The sequence below is a fragment of the Danio rerio genome, chromosome 10 (assembly GCF_049306965.1).
Source record: "Danio rerio strain Tuebingen ecotype United States chromosome 10, GRCz12tu, whole genome shotgun sequence".
NCBI classification, from domain to species: Eukaryota; Metazoa; Chordata; class Actinopteri; order Cypriniformes; family Danionidae; genus Danio; species Danio rerio.
Window position 1 is genome coordinate 9,262,501 of NC_133185.1, and position 17,874 is coordinate 9,280,374.

The 17,874-nt window shown below is 37.0% G+C and overlaps 2 protein-coding genes across 2 annotated transcripts in view; both read right to left on the bottom strand.

Moving 5' to 3' along the window:
• golph3b (golgi phosphoprotein 3b) overlaps positions 1–10,716 on the bottom strand; it is a 13,423-nt gene extending 2,707 nt beyond the window's left edge. The window contains exons 1-3 of the mRNA XM_021479254.2: positions 10,325–10,716; positions 7,960–8,091; positions 262–376 (exon numbers count right to left, since the gene is read on the bottom strand). Of these exons, the coding sequence (XP_021334929.1) occupies positions 262–376; positions 7,960–8,091; positions 10,325–10,537 (460 nt within the window). The 5' untranslated portion in view covers positions 10,538–10,716. The remainder of the gene's footprint in view (positions 1–261; positions 377–7,959; positions 8,092–10,324) is intronic.
• Positions 10,717–13,872: 3,156 nt separating this feature from the next.
• LOC137490366 (uncharacterized) lies at positions 13,873–17,292 on the bottom strand. The gene is made up of 2 exons (XM_068218566.2): positions 15,374–17,292; positions 13,873–13,980 (listed from the first exon to the last, which is right to left on the bottom strand). The coding sequence occupies exons 1-2, from the start codon at positions 16,025–16,027 to the stop codon at positions 13,873–13,875; spliced, it is 762 nt and encodes a 253-aa protein (XP_068074667.2). The 5' UTR covers positions 16,028–17,292.
• Between the last annotated feature and the right edge of the window lie 582 nt (positions 17,293–17,874).

Here is a 17,874-nt window from a genome sequence, read left to right on the forward strand (position 1 = left end):
GTAGGGTTAGGGGTGGGGTTGGTGTACGCATTAAAACAGCTTATAGGAGGATGAGTGAGAGCTCATGTTCCCCCTCGCTGGAGCTCAGCTCTGCTCAAATGGCTCTGCAGCGAGCACAGTCTCAAAAAACTTTGAACAAACTGTGAAGATCCTGAATTGGGATACTTTTCAAAATAAAAACCTTATTCAGATTTGAAAATGTAAACTCCCTTAGAAAAACAAAAATAATCTACATGTATGTCAGGCATGTTGATAACTCACCACTTAACAACTCAACCCAGCTCTGGACTGTCTCTGGAGGTTGAGTTTCTTTAACATGTTTCAGTGCCTCATCCAGCAGCATGTCTCCTGTTGGGGCATCCGATTTACACAATACCTGAAGAGAAAAAACAGGTTCAAAGAGTCAAGATCCAAATTTAATGTTATATTAGTGATCTAAACAGCACACATTTGCAGAACATCTCCAATAACAAAAACATTTACTATATCAAATGTAACACATCATGCATTTTGCTGCATGCACAATAAATATACACAACACTAAGAAAACTAAATACATGAAGCTTGCTTATTTTACACAAAAAAAAAACAATAACAGAACCAAATTACAATAAGAATACAAACAGTAGATAATCTATGCACTGTCTTTTTGCTTGATTGCTTTTTGTTTTGTTGAACACAAATCATTTATGTGAATACTAGCCAAGACTATCCAAGAACAATGAAGACCTAGTAAGAAAACACATTCTGTTTCTAGCAATATACAGCACAAGTTTATCAGTATTGTTATATTGCTTTCTTATGTTTCTTATTAGCTCTAATGTGTTAATAAATGCCCACTTAAGGCCTATAAAGAAATATTCACTTCTGCTTGTGTCCAGCAGCTGAGTTCTGGATCTCACATATGATTTACTGTGTTGCCGTTGATTACACAGGTCTATCGTAGATGTTTGCTTCTGCTGAAAGAGCGAAGTTCAACAATTTGATTACAAGAACCACACAATAATTTGTCCCACTAAAGCCGCAGTCACACTGGACTTTTTTTTCGGCCCATAGATCTCTATTCATATGTACACGAATGCGTCAGACCAGAAACGCAAGCTTGTGCGAAAAGTTTCACAGTTCACTGCGTGGCAAAGTTGAGGCTTGGTGAACCGATAGACTGAAAAAATATATGGACGTAGTACGCGTGACGTCACCCATAGGTTTCTGAACACTGCAAAAGAAGCCACAAGCAGGAGTGGCCAACCCTCGCCATTTTGTTCACGTGTCATCGCACCCACAGCAGGATACCAAACAAGGGCAAAGAGGCAGAGAATGAGCAGAGCTACAGACACCTGCTGGCATTTTGCTTGGAACTGGCTTAGACAGACGCCACTTTGGGAAAACGCTTAATACTTTATTACCTGTGACTTGTTTGTATTCTGACCACATGTGCTTGGCTGTACACTATATCATCTGAAAATTGTAAGTCCAAAAGGCAACTGACTGTGTAAAGCCACATAAAACAACACAAAAATATGATGTATATGCCGAGTTCAGTGGCTAATCTGCCGGAGTCAGCTGAGGTGAAGTGATGACGACCAGCGAGACCTAGCTGTCACTTAAGTGGCCAAGCTCTTAATTATGCAAACTAAATATAGCCTAATATAAAGGAAACGGATGAAAAAAATTCACCTCCCTCACAGTTGTCATAAAGGGTAATATTACCTGTATGAACCAAAATCGTTTTGTACCAGGCTGTAAACACCGTTTTTTTTGCTGTAAAGTTGGCCATTCTAACAGTGGGCTCAATTGAAATTTGATCGATTATGGAGCCAGGACTAGCGGAATTTTGATGAATTGCAGTTTCAGTTACTTCCGTATTGGCTTCCCACTTGGGTGAACCCTGACCTGCGAAATAGCATCACATGACTGCATGGTACCAATCAAAGATCAAAACATGACTCGTGTGGACATAAATGTAAAAAAATGGACCAATCGCTCGCTTTTTCACATGTCTAAACATCTTGATTAATCCTGCCCCTTTTCACTGGGCCGTACAACAGAAATTTGCATGCTCAAACTCAAGTGTGACCATAATACAAAAGGATATCATTTTGCTGATATGTATCAAATATGAGACACAGCTGATAAAGTTTAGTTATACTTTCACCCATATACCTTTACAGTTGTGATCTATTAGTTATTAGCTATTAGTCTATTAGCATATTAATTTTCCTACTCAGACTTTGTTGAAATGTCAAAATATGTGACAAAATTAGCAAACAATTCACTTTAGTTGATTTTGCATTTAACCTTAATTGTGGAATTTAAGTGAAATCAATAAACAAAATGAAGTGAGAAAATCAGGCCAAATCAGAGTTCACAGCACTTTGACAATTCAGTGTTTGCCGGCCTAAGCAGAGGTTTTTTAAAAAGATTGCTTTGGCTAGTCAACACCCTGAAATATGATCGGTAGGTGTGATTGACGTTCCGACTTTTTTGACAAGGAAATCTTTTCTGGTTCCTTTCATTTGATTAGTCTGTGAAAAGACAGGTGTTTGTGAGAAAAAAGAAATACTAATAAGCTGCTTTATGGAAGTGAAATTGTACTTGAAAGCAACACTGTTCTGCATTTCTAATACAGCAAAGCTGCAATCTACTGTACAAAGTGTTACATACATAAGTGATGATGCTATATAAATAAAAGTTGAACTGCCGGACTTGCCAAACATGTGAGCATTATAGATGCAAATTTAAGATATCCTCTTTCAGTGTTTGTAATTCCATGTTAAACAAACTCTACTGTTAATGTAAATGTGCATTTCATGAACATTAAGGATAAGGGTTGGGCGATGTTGAGAAATTTGGCATCGTATGATATCTATTTGTTATCACTTGTTCGTAGCCAGGCATTGTAAGTTTGGCAAATGCATAGAGACTCCCGAAACTTCCGGGAGACTTAGGATGTCAGAATATCACGTTTAACAACCAAGTGAGACCCTATGCTGGGTACAATCTTGATAAAGACGTGGAGTACTCTCTGTCTCTGGAGCTCTAAGAGATGCGCGTGGCTGTGTGTGTGTGTGTGTGTGTGTGTGTGTGTGTGTGTGTGTGTGTGTGCGCGGCTCTGCAGTGAGCACCACTTGTGTCTGTGTCTAGTTGTCTATTGGCCATTGGCGATGGACGATGGCATCATCTATCACCCGAACCCTATTAAGGATGAGCATCTCAGAACTGAGACCAATGCAATATGCATCTTGATGCATAGCCAAAGATACAGTACAATAAAGATAAATATGAAGCAGCTACCAATTGCATACAATATGATTCACCCAATCATGATCAAGTACAATCTGATTTCGATTTGATTCAACACAATGTGATTAGATGCAATATGATGAAACATAAAAATACCCTTTTTATTTAACCGTCAAGCTTTGCTCAATTTTTCAATCTAGCTAATAAAAAACTGTGTTATTACCACTCCCTCACAAGCTACTATTATTGTAATGCAGATTTGCTATTTGTTTTGGAAAGCTTTATCTTTTATAGTTAGCTAAACAAATAACAGAACATTACAATCAAAGATTTCCCTTTAAAGCATTAAATCAGTAAAAAAAAAAAAAAATTAAAAACATTTTTCAAAAATGTAAAGCTTACCACGCTTTGCTAAAAGAAAAACTCAGCATTTGAGTATACAAATGTACTGGCATACATTTAGTTTACCCATCATGACACTGCCTTTAAAGTTACTGTTTCCAACAAATAAACATGTTGAAGTTAAATTTCTACAGAAGGCACATTTAATGTCAACAATCAATAGTTTAGCAACATGCATATTTTACACAGTGTTATTGGGCTATAATTTTATTGTTCACTCGCCCACTCAAGCAGCCAGATTAATATGCTTGCATGACTTTCTAACATAGATGACAAACTTTACCACTGACATGTCATGGTCACACAGCAACGATGACAAATCGTTCTTGATAAACAGATTAGACTAAAGTCTGCCAAATCAATCTACATATAAAATACTGGTCACTTCTAAACAACAAAAGTATAGCACATGAATCGCTTTAACCAATGCAAATAAGTCAGGGATGATGCGTTGCGATTTAAACTAAAACCAATTTAACTTTTTTTTCCTAATGTATAGAGTATGATAGTTTAAAGGGCACATAGTTTATCCCTTTTTAAAGATTTAATATTAATATTTTTGGTTCTTCTGAGTGTGCCAGTTTAGGTTCAGTTCAAAACACAGTTCAGATTTTTTATTATAAAGAGTTCAAAAGTGTCACGTTGTGGGCATGTACACAGGTTGCTGTTTTAGGGGTGTGTTGCTTCACATGAAAATAAGTTAAGACTTCCTGCCCAACGTAACAAAGGGGCGGAGCCAAGAGCTCCCCCACTCTGTGTTTGGCAGACAGAGAGAAGCTAAGCTAGATGGGTGAGAGGATCAGAATTCAGCCGTACATGTACGACTCGGACACAGACCAAGCAGAGAGTACAAAATCATTTGTGTCATTGTACAGTTTTACAGCCAACTGCTAGTTTAAAGAGCCCATATTATACATGAAAAAGGGTCATATTTCGGTTATATGGGTCTCCAACAACATACTGATATGCATACAAGGTCAAAAAACACTTTCATGGTCTTATAATATGCATTTATTTTTACCCAATTATCCCAGCGACTCCCATGTGAATTGTTCAGCGATTCATTTGTTCCCAAACACCTCCTTAGCGCGAAGCTAATCTGCGCTGATTGGACCGATGACAGCCTGTTGCAATTGGTCGACAGCGTTCAGCGCTAGACAAATGCCCAGTGCTAGACAAATGCCCAGCGCGGTTTGTCAAGCCCCCGGCGGACGGGCCTGCGCGATAACCCCGTGACCGTCATAACCCCCCGCACGGGAAGTATGAACGGCACTTAGCAGTGAAAATGAAACCAATAGTATGCTCATCATTTACTGAGCGTGATTTCTGTGACCTAGTTTTTCTCCCTTCCTAGCTGTAACTCAGCTGTAATTTATTGCTGTGGTACCTCTTGCTTGAAGTGTTATATGTTCTCAGGGCTTACCTGTACTCTGCTTTGCACAAAGATCCCATCCCCAGCCAGGGGGTTGTAGTGATTACCAGTGTGTTGCATGCAGAACTGTTGCAAACAATTTATTTGTGTTGAATTTAAAAAAACAAATTAAATTGAAAAATGTTCAACTAAATTTGTTTGTTTAAATTCAACACAATCAGATTGTTTACAAACACTTAACGTAAAAAAAATGGAGTAAATCCAACCAAATCATCTTTGAATAATTTTTTTCAGTGTAGCAGGCTGCCATTGTGCCTGATAAACTAGCCGTATTTTGCATGCACCCCTGGTGTATTGTCTGCCCATTCTCACAAGTCTCATACACCAGTCTTTTCTGATTCTTTCTTTAACAAACGAACGAATCGCCCACTGTAAGCGTGTAGACTGCTGAATCAATTATTTGCCCTCACACTTTCAATAATATCCAGGTAAGCACAGCTTCTTCTTGACTTGTTACTTCAGGATCTGTTTGTCTTCGCGGCTGTGTTAGTGGGCGGGGCGCAGGTTTACATTTTCCCGGGTTTGCGCCCATAACAACCATGTTTTGTAGTCACGCCGAAACAGCTAAAGACTCGTTATGAAGACGATTCATTCTAACCACTACGAGTCGACTCTTTTTTTAGATGAATCAATAGTTTTAAAAACTGTCCACTTTCAGATTTAAGCTTTAGCTGGATATTTCACTTCACTTAGATCTGTGTTACACACTACATGGAAGCTCATTTTTGAAAACCCACAATAGGGGCTCTTTAAAGTTCTGAGCTTGTACACCGAGACTAATAACCACGCACACTGGATTAACTTTGACTGAGGCACCGGATGCGCCGCTCAGAGCTGCGACATGGCACACCAGACACGCACATTCGCATGTTATTTAAAATAAAAGAATTCAAATGGCGCTCTGTGGCACGGCAGAAATATGAAGTGTCCCGATTCATGGCTGGGCGCCGCGAACAGCCACCGGCTGGGAGCACGGTTGTGTGTACTCTGACAGAAGGCTTGCACTTTCCAGCTGCACCTAGTTAAGAACAGGGAGCATCTGTGACCGCGAAAAAAAACGGCTGAAATTTAGGGTAGACGCAATGAAAAGTACACATTTGCAAACCTACCTACAAACAAACTAAATCAAACAATAATTCTGATTACAACAGTGCTCGAAATTGCGACCATTTTGATCGCATATGCGCCTGAAATTTTATTTATGCGACCTTAAAATATATTCGGGAGCACTTGTGCGAGTGCTAAAAATTGTTGTGCGCGACCAGTTTTTACTGCAAAATGTTCAGCACATGCGCGGATTCGGAAGACACGCAGAATGCATCTCTAAGCTCTTTGTCTGCACTTAAAACGCGAAACGTAGCGCTCGCGAATGGTTTAAAACAGTTGTAATGTCGACTTGCTGCAGTAAAAGCCAAGTCTGTAATGCTTGCCCCGCCTCCGCGCTCTTCTTATTGGCCCACCACTGCTCTAGCACTGAACGCGAATGATTGGTTAATATCAGCTGTCAATCACTGCCTTCTTGCTTGGGATGACTACGCGAAAAACTAAAGTGCTTAAGATGAGAATGAAGATAACACTGGCAGATTTTGTTTTAGAAACCACCCATTTACAAATAATGACACATCTTACTAGTGATCATGTGCTGAATGTTAATCCACCATCTACACTTTTCCAAGAGTGGATAAAATACTTCCGTTGGCTTTAAGTCCGCTATAAAAAGTCAGTGGGATGGAGTTTTCAGGTAACTGTTTGCCACATTTAGCACGAGAGCTTCTGTTTAATCCTTCATATAAATCGCCAAATGCTATCTACCGTGCAAGGGGCAGCTATATGTAAAATTGAACACCATGTACACAATTAATATCGCTACTCATATAAAGACCGGTATTGCTATTAACATGTATGCATATAATAAGGTACAGTATGTCAAAAGCATCAGTGCAATATCAGACAGCACTTGTGAGAACAGCAGAGTTATATCGGTAACAGATTCATTCAAGCAGTGCGTGCAGGGCTGGTGAGCGCTCCGTGTATCTTTTGGTCACTCAATTCTATTATAAAAATGTATTATCTTTGGATAACGGGATTTCGTTGAGACATCTTTTCCTCACGCTTGCATATATATATATATATATATATATATTTTTTTTTTTTTGCTTGTTAGTTTGATTACTGTTGATTTCAAATGCAATAAATCTGTTTGTATAAAACTTGTAGTAACGGTGCTCATAATTGGTGGGTGCGACTAACTTTTGGCTGATGCGCCTAAGTTTTTAAAGTTAGGAGCACCGGTGCTACCAAGCAAAAGGGTTCATTTCGAGCCCTGTTACAACGATCATGTGGTGAATGTTGATCTTGTGTTGAGCCCAATGAGCCTTATATCTAAAAGTAGAGCAAGGGTGTTCCTTTAGTGACATCGCTTTGACTCTCATGCAGAAAATGGAAGACGTGAAACAACAAGCTGAGGATATGGTGATGCGCGCATGTCAATCAATATTAGTAGGCTTGGGGAATGCACTCCTATGTCAAGTTGCGGTAGATTAAAAAAAAAAAAAAACGCTCCAATTGGTCCACCGTATTTATATTGTTAAATTGAAAAAAAAGGACTGTGTTTATATCACCCCAATATGATGGTCTATACACTATACCTACACACGTCTGTCCAAACAGCTTGAAAAGTAGATTTTTCACCATAGGTGCCATTTAAATCAGCTTTTATATTTAAATATGGATTCCGTGTTCGCAAAAAGCAACATTTCAAAAAGAAATATAATTGACAACTCAACAATGCTGAATTAAAGCAAATCAAAACCACATACATGTGAATCAAATCACCAAAATGGCCACAATAACCACTGCAATTATGTTAACAAAACACGCACCTTTCTGGTCAGCAAGCTTTTTCTCCTCATGCCAGAAGCCTCCAGTTGCAGGCGTCCTCTTATGGCTAGCTCAATGAGCATACACCCTCTCAGACCAGACGATATGCAATCGTTCCAGAATGATGTGTAACCCTACACAAGACAAACAAGAGTTATTTACTGTTCTGCAAATAACATCCGCAGATAACATTTACTGCCGTCATAATGGCTGATATAAAAAAGGCATGCTTCCATATACTAGCAGGTGTGCAAATACTGCAAAAAGACGTTTACTTACACTAACAGAACAACAAATATGATGCACATCAACCGTTGGCACAATAAATAAACAACAGTCAGATGTCCATATGCAAAAAATAAATAAATAAAACTATTAATAACTATTTGTAGATCCGCTTGCTTCTACGAGTGCTACAGAGATCACACAGTGCATCAGTGTTTTCATCGTGAAAGTGTGAAGACGTTTTTCAGACTGAAAAAGAAAGTTGTGCTGTTACAGAACCTGGTATTAAAATTATTTTTACCCTCTCCTTTTCAAATCATTAAGTAATTTGCTTATAATTGTTGAATATTTAAAAATGCTCAAGATTTTTCTTAAATGCACACTGATACTAATTAATTATACAAGTAATATTTATTATTGACCTTCATAATCATGTTGAACTCCTGTCTCTATCCTACAGTATAATTAGTCATTTTATAATGATTAGTATTTATGTCAGTGGTCAGTCGCTTGGAGCAAAGGGTCTATTGACTACCTCTGTACACACTGCTCTATGGTTTAGGAAAGGCGTACCTCTCCACACCAGCCATCTCAGTCCCCGGTGAAAGAGTTTTCTCACCAGCAGGAGACATTGTAAATGTGCAAAAACCTCACCTTATGCTAGAAAACAGTGATATGCTGATATTCCTTTTTAAAAATGTAAAATCCCAGCACAGTCACAGTTTTAGTTTGTTTTTATTGATGTCTTTTTTAGTTAGTATAATAATTTTTTTGCAATTTGTTAATATAATTTGTAAATAGCAATTGAGTTATGACCGTAAATATATTATTTTGCAAAAGATCTGCAGCATTTAAGAAAAATTAAAGGGCTTTTTTTACATTAAACTAGTTTCAGAGAATTTTGTTTAAAAAATCTTAACTAAATCATATCAGATCATAGGGCTGGGCGATTAATGAAAAAGTAATCGAAATAGACAATCAGAACCTATAATTGAACAAATTTTTCCAGGTCAATTTTTTCCAATAACTTTTACTGCCACATGTGGAGTCATGTGCCCCCGCTCTGTTAAGGGTGATTTATACTTCTGTGGCTAAAGCATGGATATGGTCCAGCGAAGCCTTCACAAGCTCGCCTACCTTTACCTGTGCACCTCTCAAAAAATTTACATTTGCACTACATTGACGATGATTGAAAGCTGCACCAGAGATGCCTTGAGATGGCATATATCATATTACAATAAAATTATTATGTACATTAAAATATTTGTTTACAGAAGATTAGAAAAGTGCACTGTTTAAATATTATTTACAAGATATACAACAGTTATTTTATTTAGAAGAGATACTGCTTATTTTCTACTTTTAATATGATTTCCAACATTATTTAAAGCATATTTGTGTTTACTAGAAGAAAAAAACATCAAAGGGGTGAGTAAATTAATACATAATTAGCATTTTTGGTGCAAACTACTCTAAGACAACTTAAAAAAATGTACTATATGTTCCAGACTGCATTAGCTTAGTTTAACATCTCTATAGATTTGATCTTTAACCTAATGCAAGTATCTATGCGGTTTTGCATGTTTAACGGGAAGGAAGTTGTAAAGAGTTACATAATTCACAATTACGACAGAAGACTTACTTTAACTCTAAAAGATCTTTGCCTTTAGTCATTAAAAAAATGTTGACACGGAGGTAAAGTTGGTTTTACATTTGCACATTTGGACTTTCTACTTATTAATATAATTTTAGAAAAAGGTATTCTTTGCCAATTGTAAACAGTGAATACATATAAGCAGCCAATGACTATCAAAGTACAACATTATAACAAATAAATAGTACTAATGCTGTTTTGAAGTCATACTTGCATGCGATTTCAGACTGATTATTCAAGTAAGTTACCATGGTAAACAGTATAAGGCGCATGTCACAAGTTGTCACTTAACGAATACGCGAGTAAATAAACAACTTTATCTCAATAACAAACCCCTAACGTTACTGGGACCCTTATAGCATGCTAAACCGAGGGTCTCCAAGAACAGCTGCTCTTAACACACTTAATCTCTATGGTATTACAGGATTTATCTAGTCCTCATGTTAACTTGACGCTCCGGGCGACTAGCAAAGCCACACAAGTCAAACCTCTCGATCCTTCAGTCCGAGCAGCAAGACTTCCTCCATCAAAGTCAGCCGTGTCTCTTTGGAGTCGCCCTTGTCTTCGTCCTCCTCCTCCCCGCGGCGAGACTCGAACTCATCCTCACCGTCGATTTTCTCCTTATCGGCGGCGGCGGCGTTACGCGAGGCCTCGGTCCGTCTCTGCACCAGGCCCGAGTTTCTCTGCGTTAGTGAAGTCATTGTTCGCACGAGCCTAAAACACCACCGTGTTCAGCAGTCTTTTAATTATACATCCGTCAGAGTCTACAATGACAATATTCGTGTTGTCTCGTGCCTTTATGAGCGTTTCATTAATATCCTTTCTGTTGACGTGGATGTTTACATGCATCCGGGCGGGACGTTCCTCCTCTTCCACTCTTATTTCCTTATTCAATATGGCGGAGATTGATGACGCAATGACGCATGCAATGTGACGTAAACGTGGACGTTTGAGAGAAAACACGCGTGTTTCTATTTCTGGGGGTGACAAATTTGTATTTATAGTTTTGATCAGATGTATGGTCTAACAAGTAACCATGGATTTCTTATAGTAAGAGTGTAGTGGGCCTACAGTAAGCATGTTATTTTTGGTAGTCGTAGTATCACCATTTTAGTAATAAGCTACTATACGGTGTAAAACAGTCGTTCAAGTGTAACAATGTAATGTGCTATGATGAGTGAAAACCTCACAAGGCTGGGGCTTGCTTACTGAAATTAATCAGTTCGATTGTCAGAATGAAAAAAATCAGAGTTAATTCAAAATGTATAGGCCTATATTGAATATTTGTGAATTTAGTTACTCTCAGCTCTTTTTCTATAATTATTACATTATTATTCATTAAACTGAATTGAATGTTATAAACATTATGATTGAACCACTCTCCATTATAGATTGAAACCTTATGTTTTAGGTAACCATATTATCTTTTGCATGTTTGCTATATATTCTTGCTGTAGTCCTTTATTTGAGAAACTCTTTTTTCCAGATTGATTTTGAGTTTACAGTGTATCCGGAAAGTATTCATAGCGCTTCACTTTTTCCACATTTATTTATGTTACAGCCTTATTTCAAAATGGTTAAAATGCATTTATTTCCTAAAAATTCTACACACAATACCCCATAATGACAATGTGAAAAGATTTTTTTAAATTGTTGCAAATTTGTTAAAAATAAAAAACCTGAAAAATCACATGTACATAAGTATTCACAGCCTTTGCTAAATACTTTGTTAATGCACCTTTGGCAGCAATTACAGTCTCAAGTCTTTTTGAATATGATGCCACAAGCTTGTCACATCTGTCTTTGCAGTACTTCTCATGCTCTATCAGGTTGGATGGGAGGTGACGGTGTACAGCCATTTTCAGATCTCTCCAGAGATGTTCAACAGGATTTAGGTCTGGGCTGCGGCTGGGCCACTTAAGGACGTTTACCGAGTTGTTGTGAAGCCACTCCATTAATATTTTGGTGGAGTGCTTTGGGTCATTGTCCACATTCACTACAAAGAGTTCAATTTTAGTCTCATTAGAACAGAGAATTGTGTTTCTTATGGTTTGAGAGTCGGCGACGCAGTGGCGCAGTGGGTAGCATGTTCGCCTCACAGCAAGAAGGTCGCTGGGTCGCTGATTCGATCCTCGGCTCAGTTCGTGTTTCTGTGTGGAGTTTGCATGTTCTCTCTGCATTTGCATGGGTTTCTTCTGGGTGCTCCGGTTTCCCCCACAGTCCAAAGACATGTGGGACAGGTGAATTGGGTAGGCTAAATTGTCCGTAGTGTATGAGTGTGTGTATGTTTCCCAGAGATGGGTTGCAGCTGGAAGGGTATCCGCTGCGTAAAAACTTGCTGGATTAGTTGGCGGTTCATTCCGCTGTGGCGACCCTGGATTAATAAAGGGACTAAGCCGACAAAAAATGAATGAATGAATGAATGAATGGTTTGAGAGTCTTTCGGATGCCTTTTGGCAAATTCCAGGTGGGGAGTGGTTTCCGTCTGGCCACTCTACCATACAGGCCTGATTGGTGGATTGCTGCACAGATGGTTGTCCTTCTGTAAGGTTCTCCTCTCTCCACAGAAGAACGCTGGGGCTCAGACAGGGTGACCATCGGGTTAGTGATCACCTCCCTGACTAAGGCCCTTCTCTCCTGATCACTCAGCTTAGATGGCCGGCCAGCTCTAGGAAGAGGCCTGGTGGTTCCAAACATCTTCCACTTACAGATGATGGAGGCCACTGTGCTCATTGGAACTTTCAGTGCAGCAGATGTTTTTCTGTAAACTTCCCCAGCCTTGTGCCTCGGGACAATCCTCTCTTGGAGTTCTACAGACAATTCCTTTGTCTTTATGCTTGGTTTGTGCCTTGACATGCACTGTCAACCCTGGAACCTTTTAGACAGGTGTATGCCTTTTCAAATCATGTCCAATCAACTGAATTTACCACAGGTGAACTCCAATTAAGCTGCTGAAACATTTCAAGAAAGATTAGAGGAAACAGAATTTATCTGAGTTTAATTTAGAGCTTTACTGCAAAAGCTGCTGATGTACATGTGATTTGTCAGCTTTTTTATTTTTAATACATTTCCAACTATTTAAAAAATATATTTTTCACATTGTCATTATGGGGTATTGTGTGTAGAATTTTGAGGAAATAAATGAATTTAATCTATTTTGAAATAAGACTGTAACATAAAAAAAATGTGGAAGAAGTGAAGCATGAATACTTTCCGGATGAACTGTATATATATCTCCCAAATAGCAAGTTTCAAGTTAATCTCTTAATAATCTAAACCTGAGTTTAAACTAATGATGCATCAAGATTAGGCTATAGGTAATCCAAGATTATTGTGAAATTACAAAGGATAAAATTGTTAAATTATTAAATTGATCTTCATTGGTGCAACTCACCAGTAATCTGCATGACATAAAAAATGTCAACACATTCTCTTACAAATTTGTCCTTTAGCTTGGTGTAAATTGTGTTTTTACCTTTTAATCTGCTTATAGGCATCTAATGAAAAAAAATGTATAGAGAATTTTTATTTGTTCATTGATTTTCTTTTAGCTTTGTCCCTTTTTATCAGGGGTCACCACAGCAGAATGAACCACCAACCATTCCAGCATTTTATAATTTAACGGAGGCCAGCTAGCGAAGTGCTATGCAGGTAAACTTACTCCTTCTGACCTGAAGGTGCTCTAGTGACAGATGCTAGAGGCCATGGTCCTTAGCCTCCTTATTAGAGCAACCAACTCCCATGCAAAGAATCACTCGTTCGACCCCAGCTCAGTCCAAGCTGGGTGTAGTAGGATCGGTGGGTTACAAAAACATTAAAACAAAATTACAAAAATGAATATATTATATATTACTATAACAAATAACAAAAATAATTTGTGTTGCCCTTGATGAATGAATTACTGTGTATTGAAATACACCCAAAGCACTTTATTAGTTTCTCCACACCTCAATTTTCTATAATTAAACAAGCAAAACTACATACATTTTTTATGGGAATATATTTATTTAAGATGTGCACAATACACAAACACAATCTACAAACATAAATCAGCAAATTTTCTGCACAAATCGTCAATCGACAGCTGCTGATGACTGGTTTTGATTTTTTTCACTGGAACTGAATGGTCCACGTCTGCAGTGTCCTGTTGAAGAAACAGACATAATCAGAATTCTAAATGAAAATTTGCATTAAATTATTTGCATGTGGTTGGTTGACAAATATGTTTTTAAAAAAGTTTATTTTTAACAATGTTTTTGAAGAAGAATTTAAATTTATTAATGTAGTTTGAAGTCTGGTGTTTGAACAAATATAAGGAATCACTAACTTTATTTATCCCACAGTTTTTTTTAATGGAGCAGCACAGTAGTTAAGTGGTTTGCATAGTTGCCTCAGAGCAAGAAGGTTGCTGGTTTCAGTACCGGACCCTGGATGTTTTTCTTTGTGGAGTTTTGCATGTTTTCTCAATGTTTACTTGGGCTTCCTCCATGTTCTAGCTGTGAGGCAACTCTGCTAACCACTTAGCCACTGTGTTGCCCTAATAATTTTACCATTTTCTTTTAATTTTTAAAAGTTATAATTTATTGAACTATGTTTGAGAAAGTCTTACAATAGGCGAGTGTAGAAAATGTAATAACAGTTGTAGTTGTAGCTTTTTTAATGAGAAGTCTATGGAATAAAAAGAAATGTTTAACCATTCACTGTTTTTGTAATAATTTTCAAGTGTGACAGTGAAAATCAACGATATTTTAGTGGACAAAAAGTAAAACCAAGAAAAAAACTATTGGCCAAAAAACTAATTTTTTGTTAAAGTGAAATAAAGTAATAGAAACTAACATCATGAACTGAAATCTACAGGGTGTAACCGAAATAAAATAATAAAAAGCAAAATAATAATCATTTTCAGAATTAAGAATCACTAATTTTATGCAAAAACACCTGTAGATTAGGATTTTAGAGCTAAAAAACAACAGTGAAGTGCATTAATATATAGGAAAACATATTTTCTATAAAAAGATTCATTTTTTTCTTCATTTGCCAAAAAAAGGTAAAACATACATGTTTAACTACATTATTTTTGATATAAAGAAGTTTTTATTTTTATTAATTTAAGTTGTGTTTTTGGGTTCAGTGTCTGTTCAAGCAATATTTTTATTCTTATGAGTAAGATATTTGCAAGGGGTTAATGTTAGTTGTGGAAACACTAAACTTTGCTCAATACTGGACATATTCTGCAAACTCTGAAACTATTATGACTAAAACTGAAACTATATATATATAAAATTAGAAATGTGTTCACGAAATAAAAACTAAAACTAACAAAATCTTTAATCAAACAAACAAAACTAAAATTTACACCAAAAGTACAATAATATCAAAACAAAAACTAATTTCAAATAGCAAACCTATCACAACCTTGATGAAAATTCAACTCCATCTTAATCATCCATATTTCAAATAAGGACGCAGAAAACATTAAATTCAATATATTTTTAAGTAAGTCTAAATTATATGGACAGAAATTAAAGTTAACTTACAGTTACAGGTGTTCCCTGTGGTGAATTTGGGGATCTCTGCTGCCGCTTCTGTCTACGTAGCTCCTCCTTCCACTTCTGCCTCCGCTCCATAAGGATGTCACTAAACTTTTTGTCCATTGGCAGAGAAATTGTGGTCAAAGCACATTTTGCAGTAAACATTCTGAAGGACACATGTTCAGTCTGGCTGCTGGAGACAGGCAGTGATGCTGAAACTGCAGATCCCTGTGAAGACTCTGTATGTCCTTCCTCTATGGGCTTCACAGCCATGGGGGACCTCTGTTTATCTGTGACTTGAGGCTCATGCTGTTGCACCTCCTGGTTCATTGACTCATGGATCTGCCTCGGCTCCTCAATCCTCATCAGGATTGCATCCGAAGATGCTGAACTCTGAGATTCAGCCTCCTCAGATGCATGATTGAAGACTATCGGTGAGGGCCATGACAAATCTCCTGCCTCCATTATTTCCCACCTTGGCCATTTGTTGCTGTCCCCATAGTCAGGCTCTTCAGAAATGGGGTATGTGACCTCTACCTGTGCCCACCACAGGCCTGCAGCCAAAGCTGTGCTGAGCTCAATTAAGAGTTCCTGAGATGAGGACTGCTCCATGGCCGTTGGTGGAAAAGTGTCTGGAGAACTGAGAGCAATAGTTGACATGTTTATACTGATTTGATGGTCAAACACAATCAGATTTGAATCAATTCTGCCAACTGATATCTGAAAAACACTGGTTGTCTCTTCTCAGTGGTGTCTTGAGCTTTCAGTTCATGAAGAAATGTTCACAACAGTCTGCTGGAATGCAGGCTACTTCCAATATTCCAGTGTTCCAAAGTTCTAATGTTACCACGGCAACGCAACTTTCAAATTCAAATACACTGCAGTGGTTTTGAATACAAAAAAACAGTATTGCCATAACTGGAGGAAAGTTGGTGGAAATTTAAATATATTTAATATTAATGTCTAGAGATGTTAAAACACGTCTTAGACCAGGGGTCTCAAGCTGCCGGGGGCCATTTACGGCCCGTCCTCCTCCTCGCAACTGACTATCACTATCAGAGCAGTCGCGTCTAGCAACTTGTGGTGTTGATCCGCCACCTAGTCGACATTTAAAATACTGCATTCAGATTAGTTTTACTTTTATTTTCCATGTGTACTACACACACACATGTGTTTTAATTCTGTGGCTGATTTAAACGTTACAATGTCACTATAAGTGCTCTATTTTTAGCCTACTAAAGCTCTGTTTTTGTAAATATTCAAGGGTTGATTATTCTCAGTTTCATACCGCCTGTATTTTGTTGTACAAACACTTCTTCATGGCTGACACGTTATTCTGGTGATGTAATAAATCTGATAATTTTGCTAATATTCGATTCAAATGGTCTCATTTAATAAATTTTCCTCATTCACTTAATAACATTTGCATAAAAACTATGTAGCCTACATTAGTAAACTTGTACTGCTGGTTGAATTGAATATATGTACAAAAAAGGAAAGATATTGAGAAGAACAATTAAATGCCAGTAAAGTCACTTAAGTTACCCAAACTGCGTTCTGCTGTTCTTATACTATTGGGACTATACAATTAGTTGGGACAGAATAATAAGTGTTATGCTTATTATTTGTAGTATTTTCATAGCAACAATTTTGTATTGTTCTGCTTTTATTTTATTTGATATTCGTCTGCATTATGAAATAAGAAAAATCAATAATAAGTTCAAATCCTAAAAGCAGTATTGCCAGTTCAATTAGTGGTGAATTTTGGTTCAGCTTTGAAGCATCTTTCCAGAATGCAGTTTCATCAGTCAAGCTAAATTTAGTTTGTATTGTCACTGGATCAGAGCAGTCAAATCATTATATATTGACATGTTGACATGAATATTACTGAACATTAAGCAATATTATGGTTATTGCTAATAGCTCACCTCAAAAAAAAAAAAAAAAAAAAAAAAAAAAAAAAAAAAAAAATATATATATATATATATATATATATATATATATATATATATATATATATATATATATATATATATATATATATATTACGTATTGCAGTTATTTAAGCTGTATTATGTAAATGTGTACAAAAAGAAAAAAGTTTGGATACGCATTGTGTTTGTGCTGAAGTTCATTCAGTTTAATTAATCTATATAGTGCTTTTACAATGTTGATTGTGTCAAAGCAGCTTAACATAGAAGCTATGCTAAATTGAAACTGTGTCTGGCTATTTTTATAAGTTCAGTTTATAGTTCAGTTCAATGTGCTTTAATTTTGACTGCTGCAACACTAGATAAAATCTATTTATGAATTTATCCTTCAGTGCAGTATAGCAACATTTCACTAGTATTTACACTATTCACTACATTTAGTCATTTAGCAGACGCTTTTATCCAAAGCGACTTACAAATGAGGACAAGGAAGCAATTTACACAACTATAAGCATGCATAAAAAAACCAATATTAGTGTTGGTAAAAACATGCACTCGTTTTTATTAATTGAAATA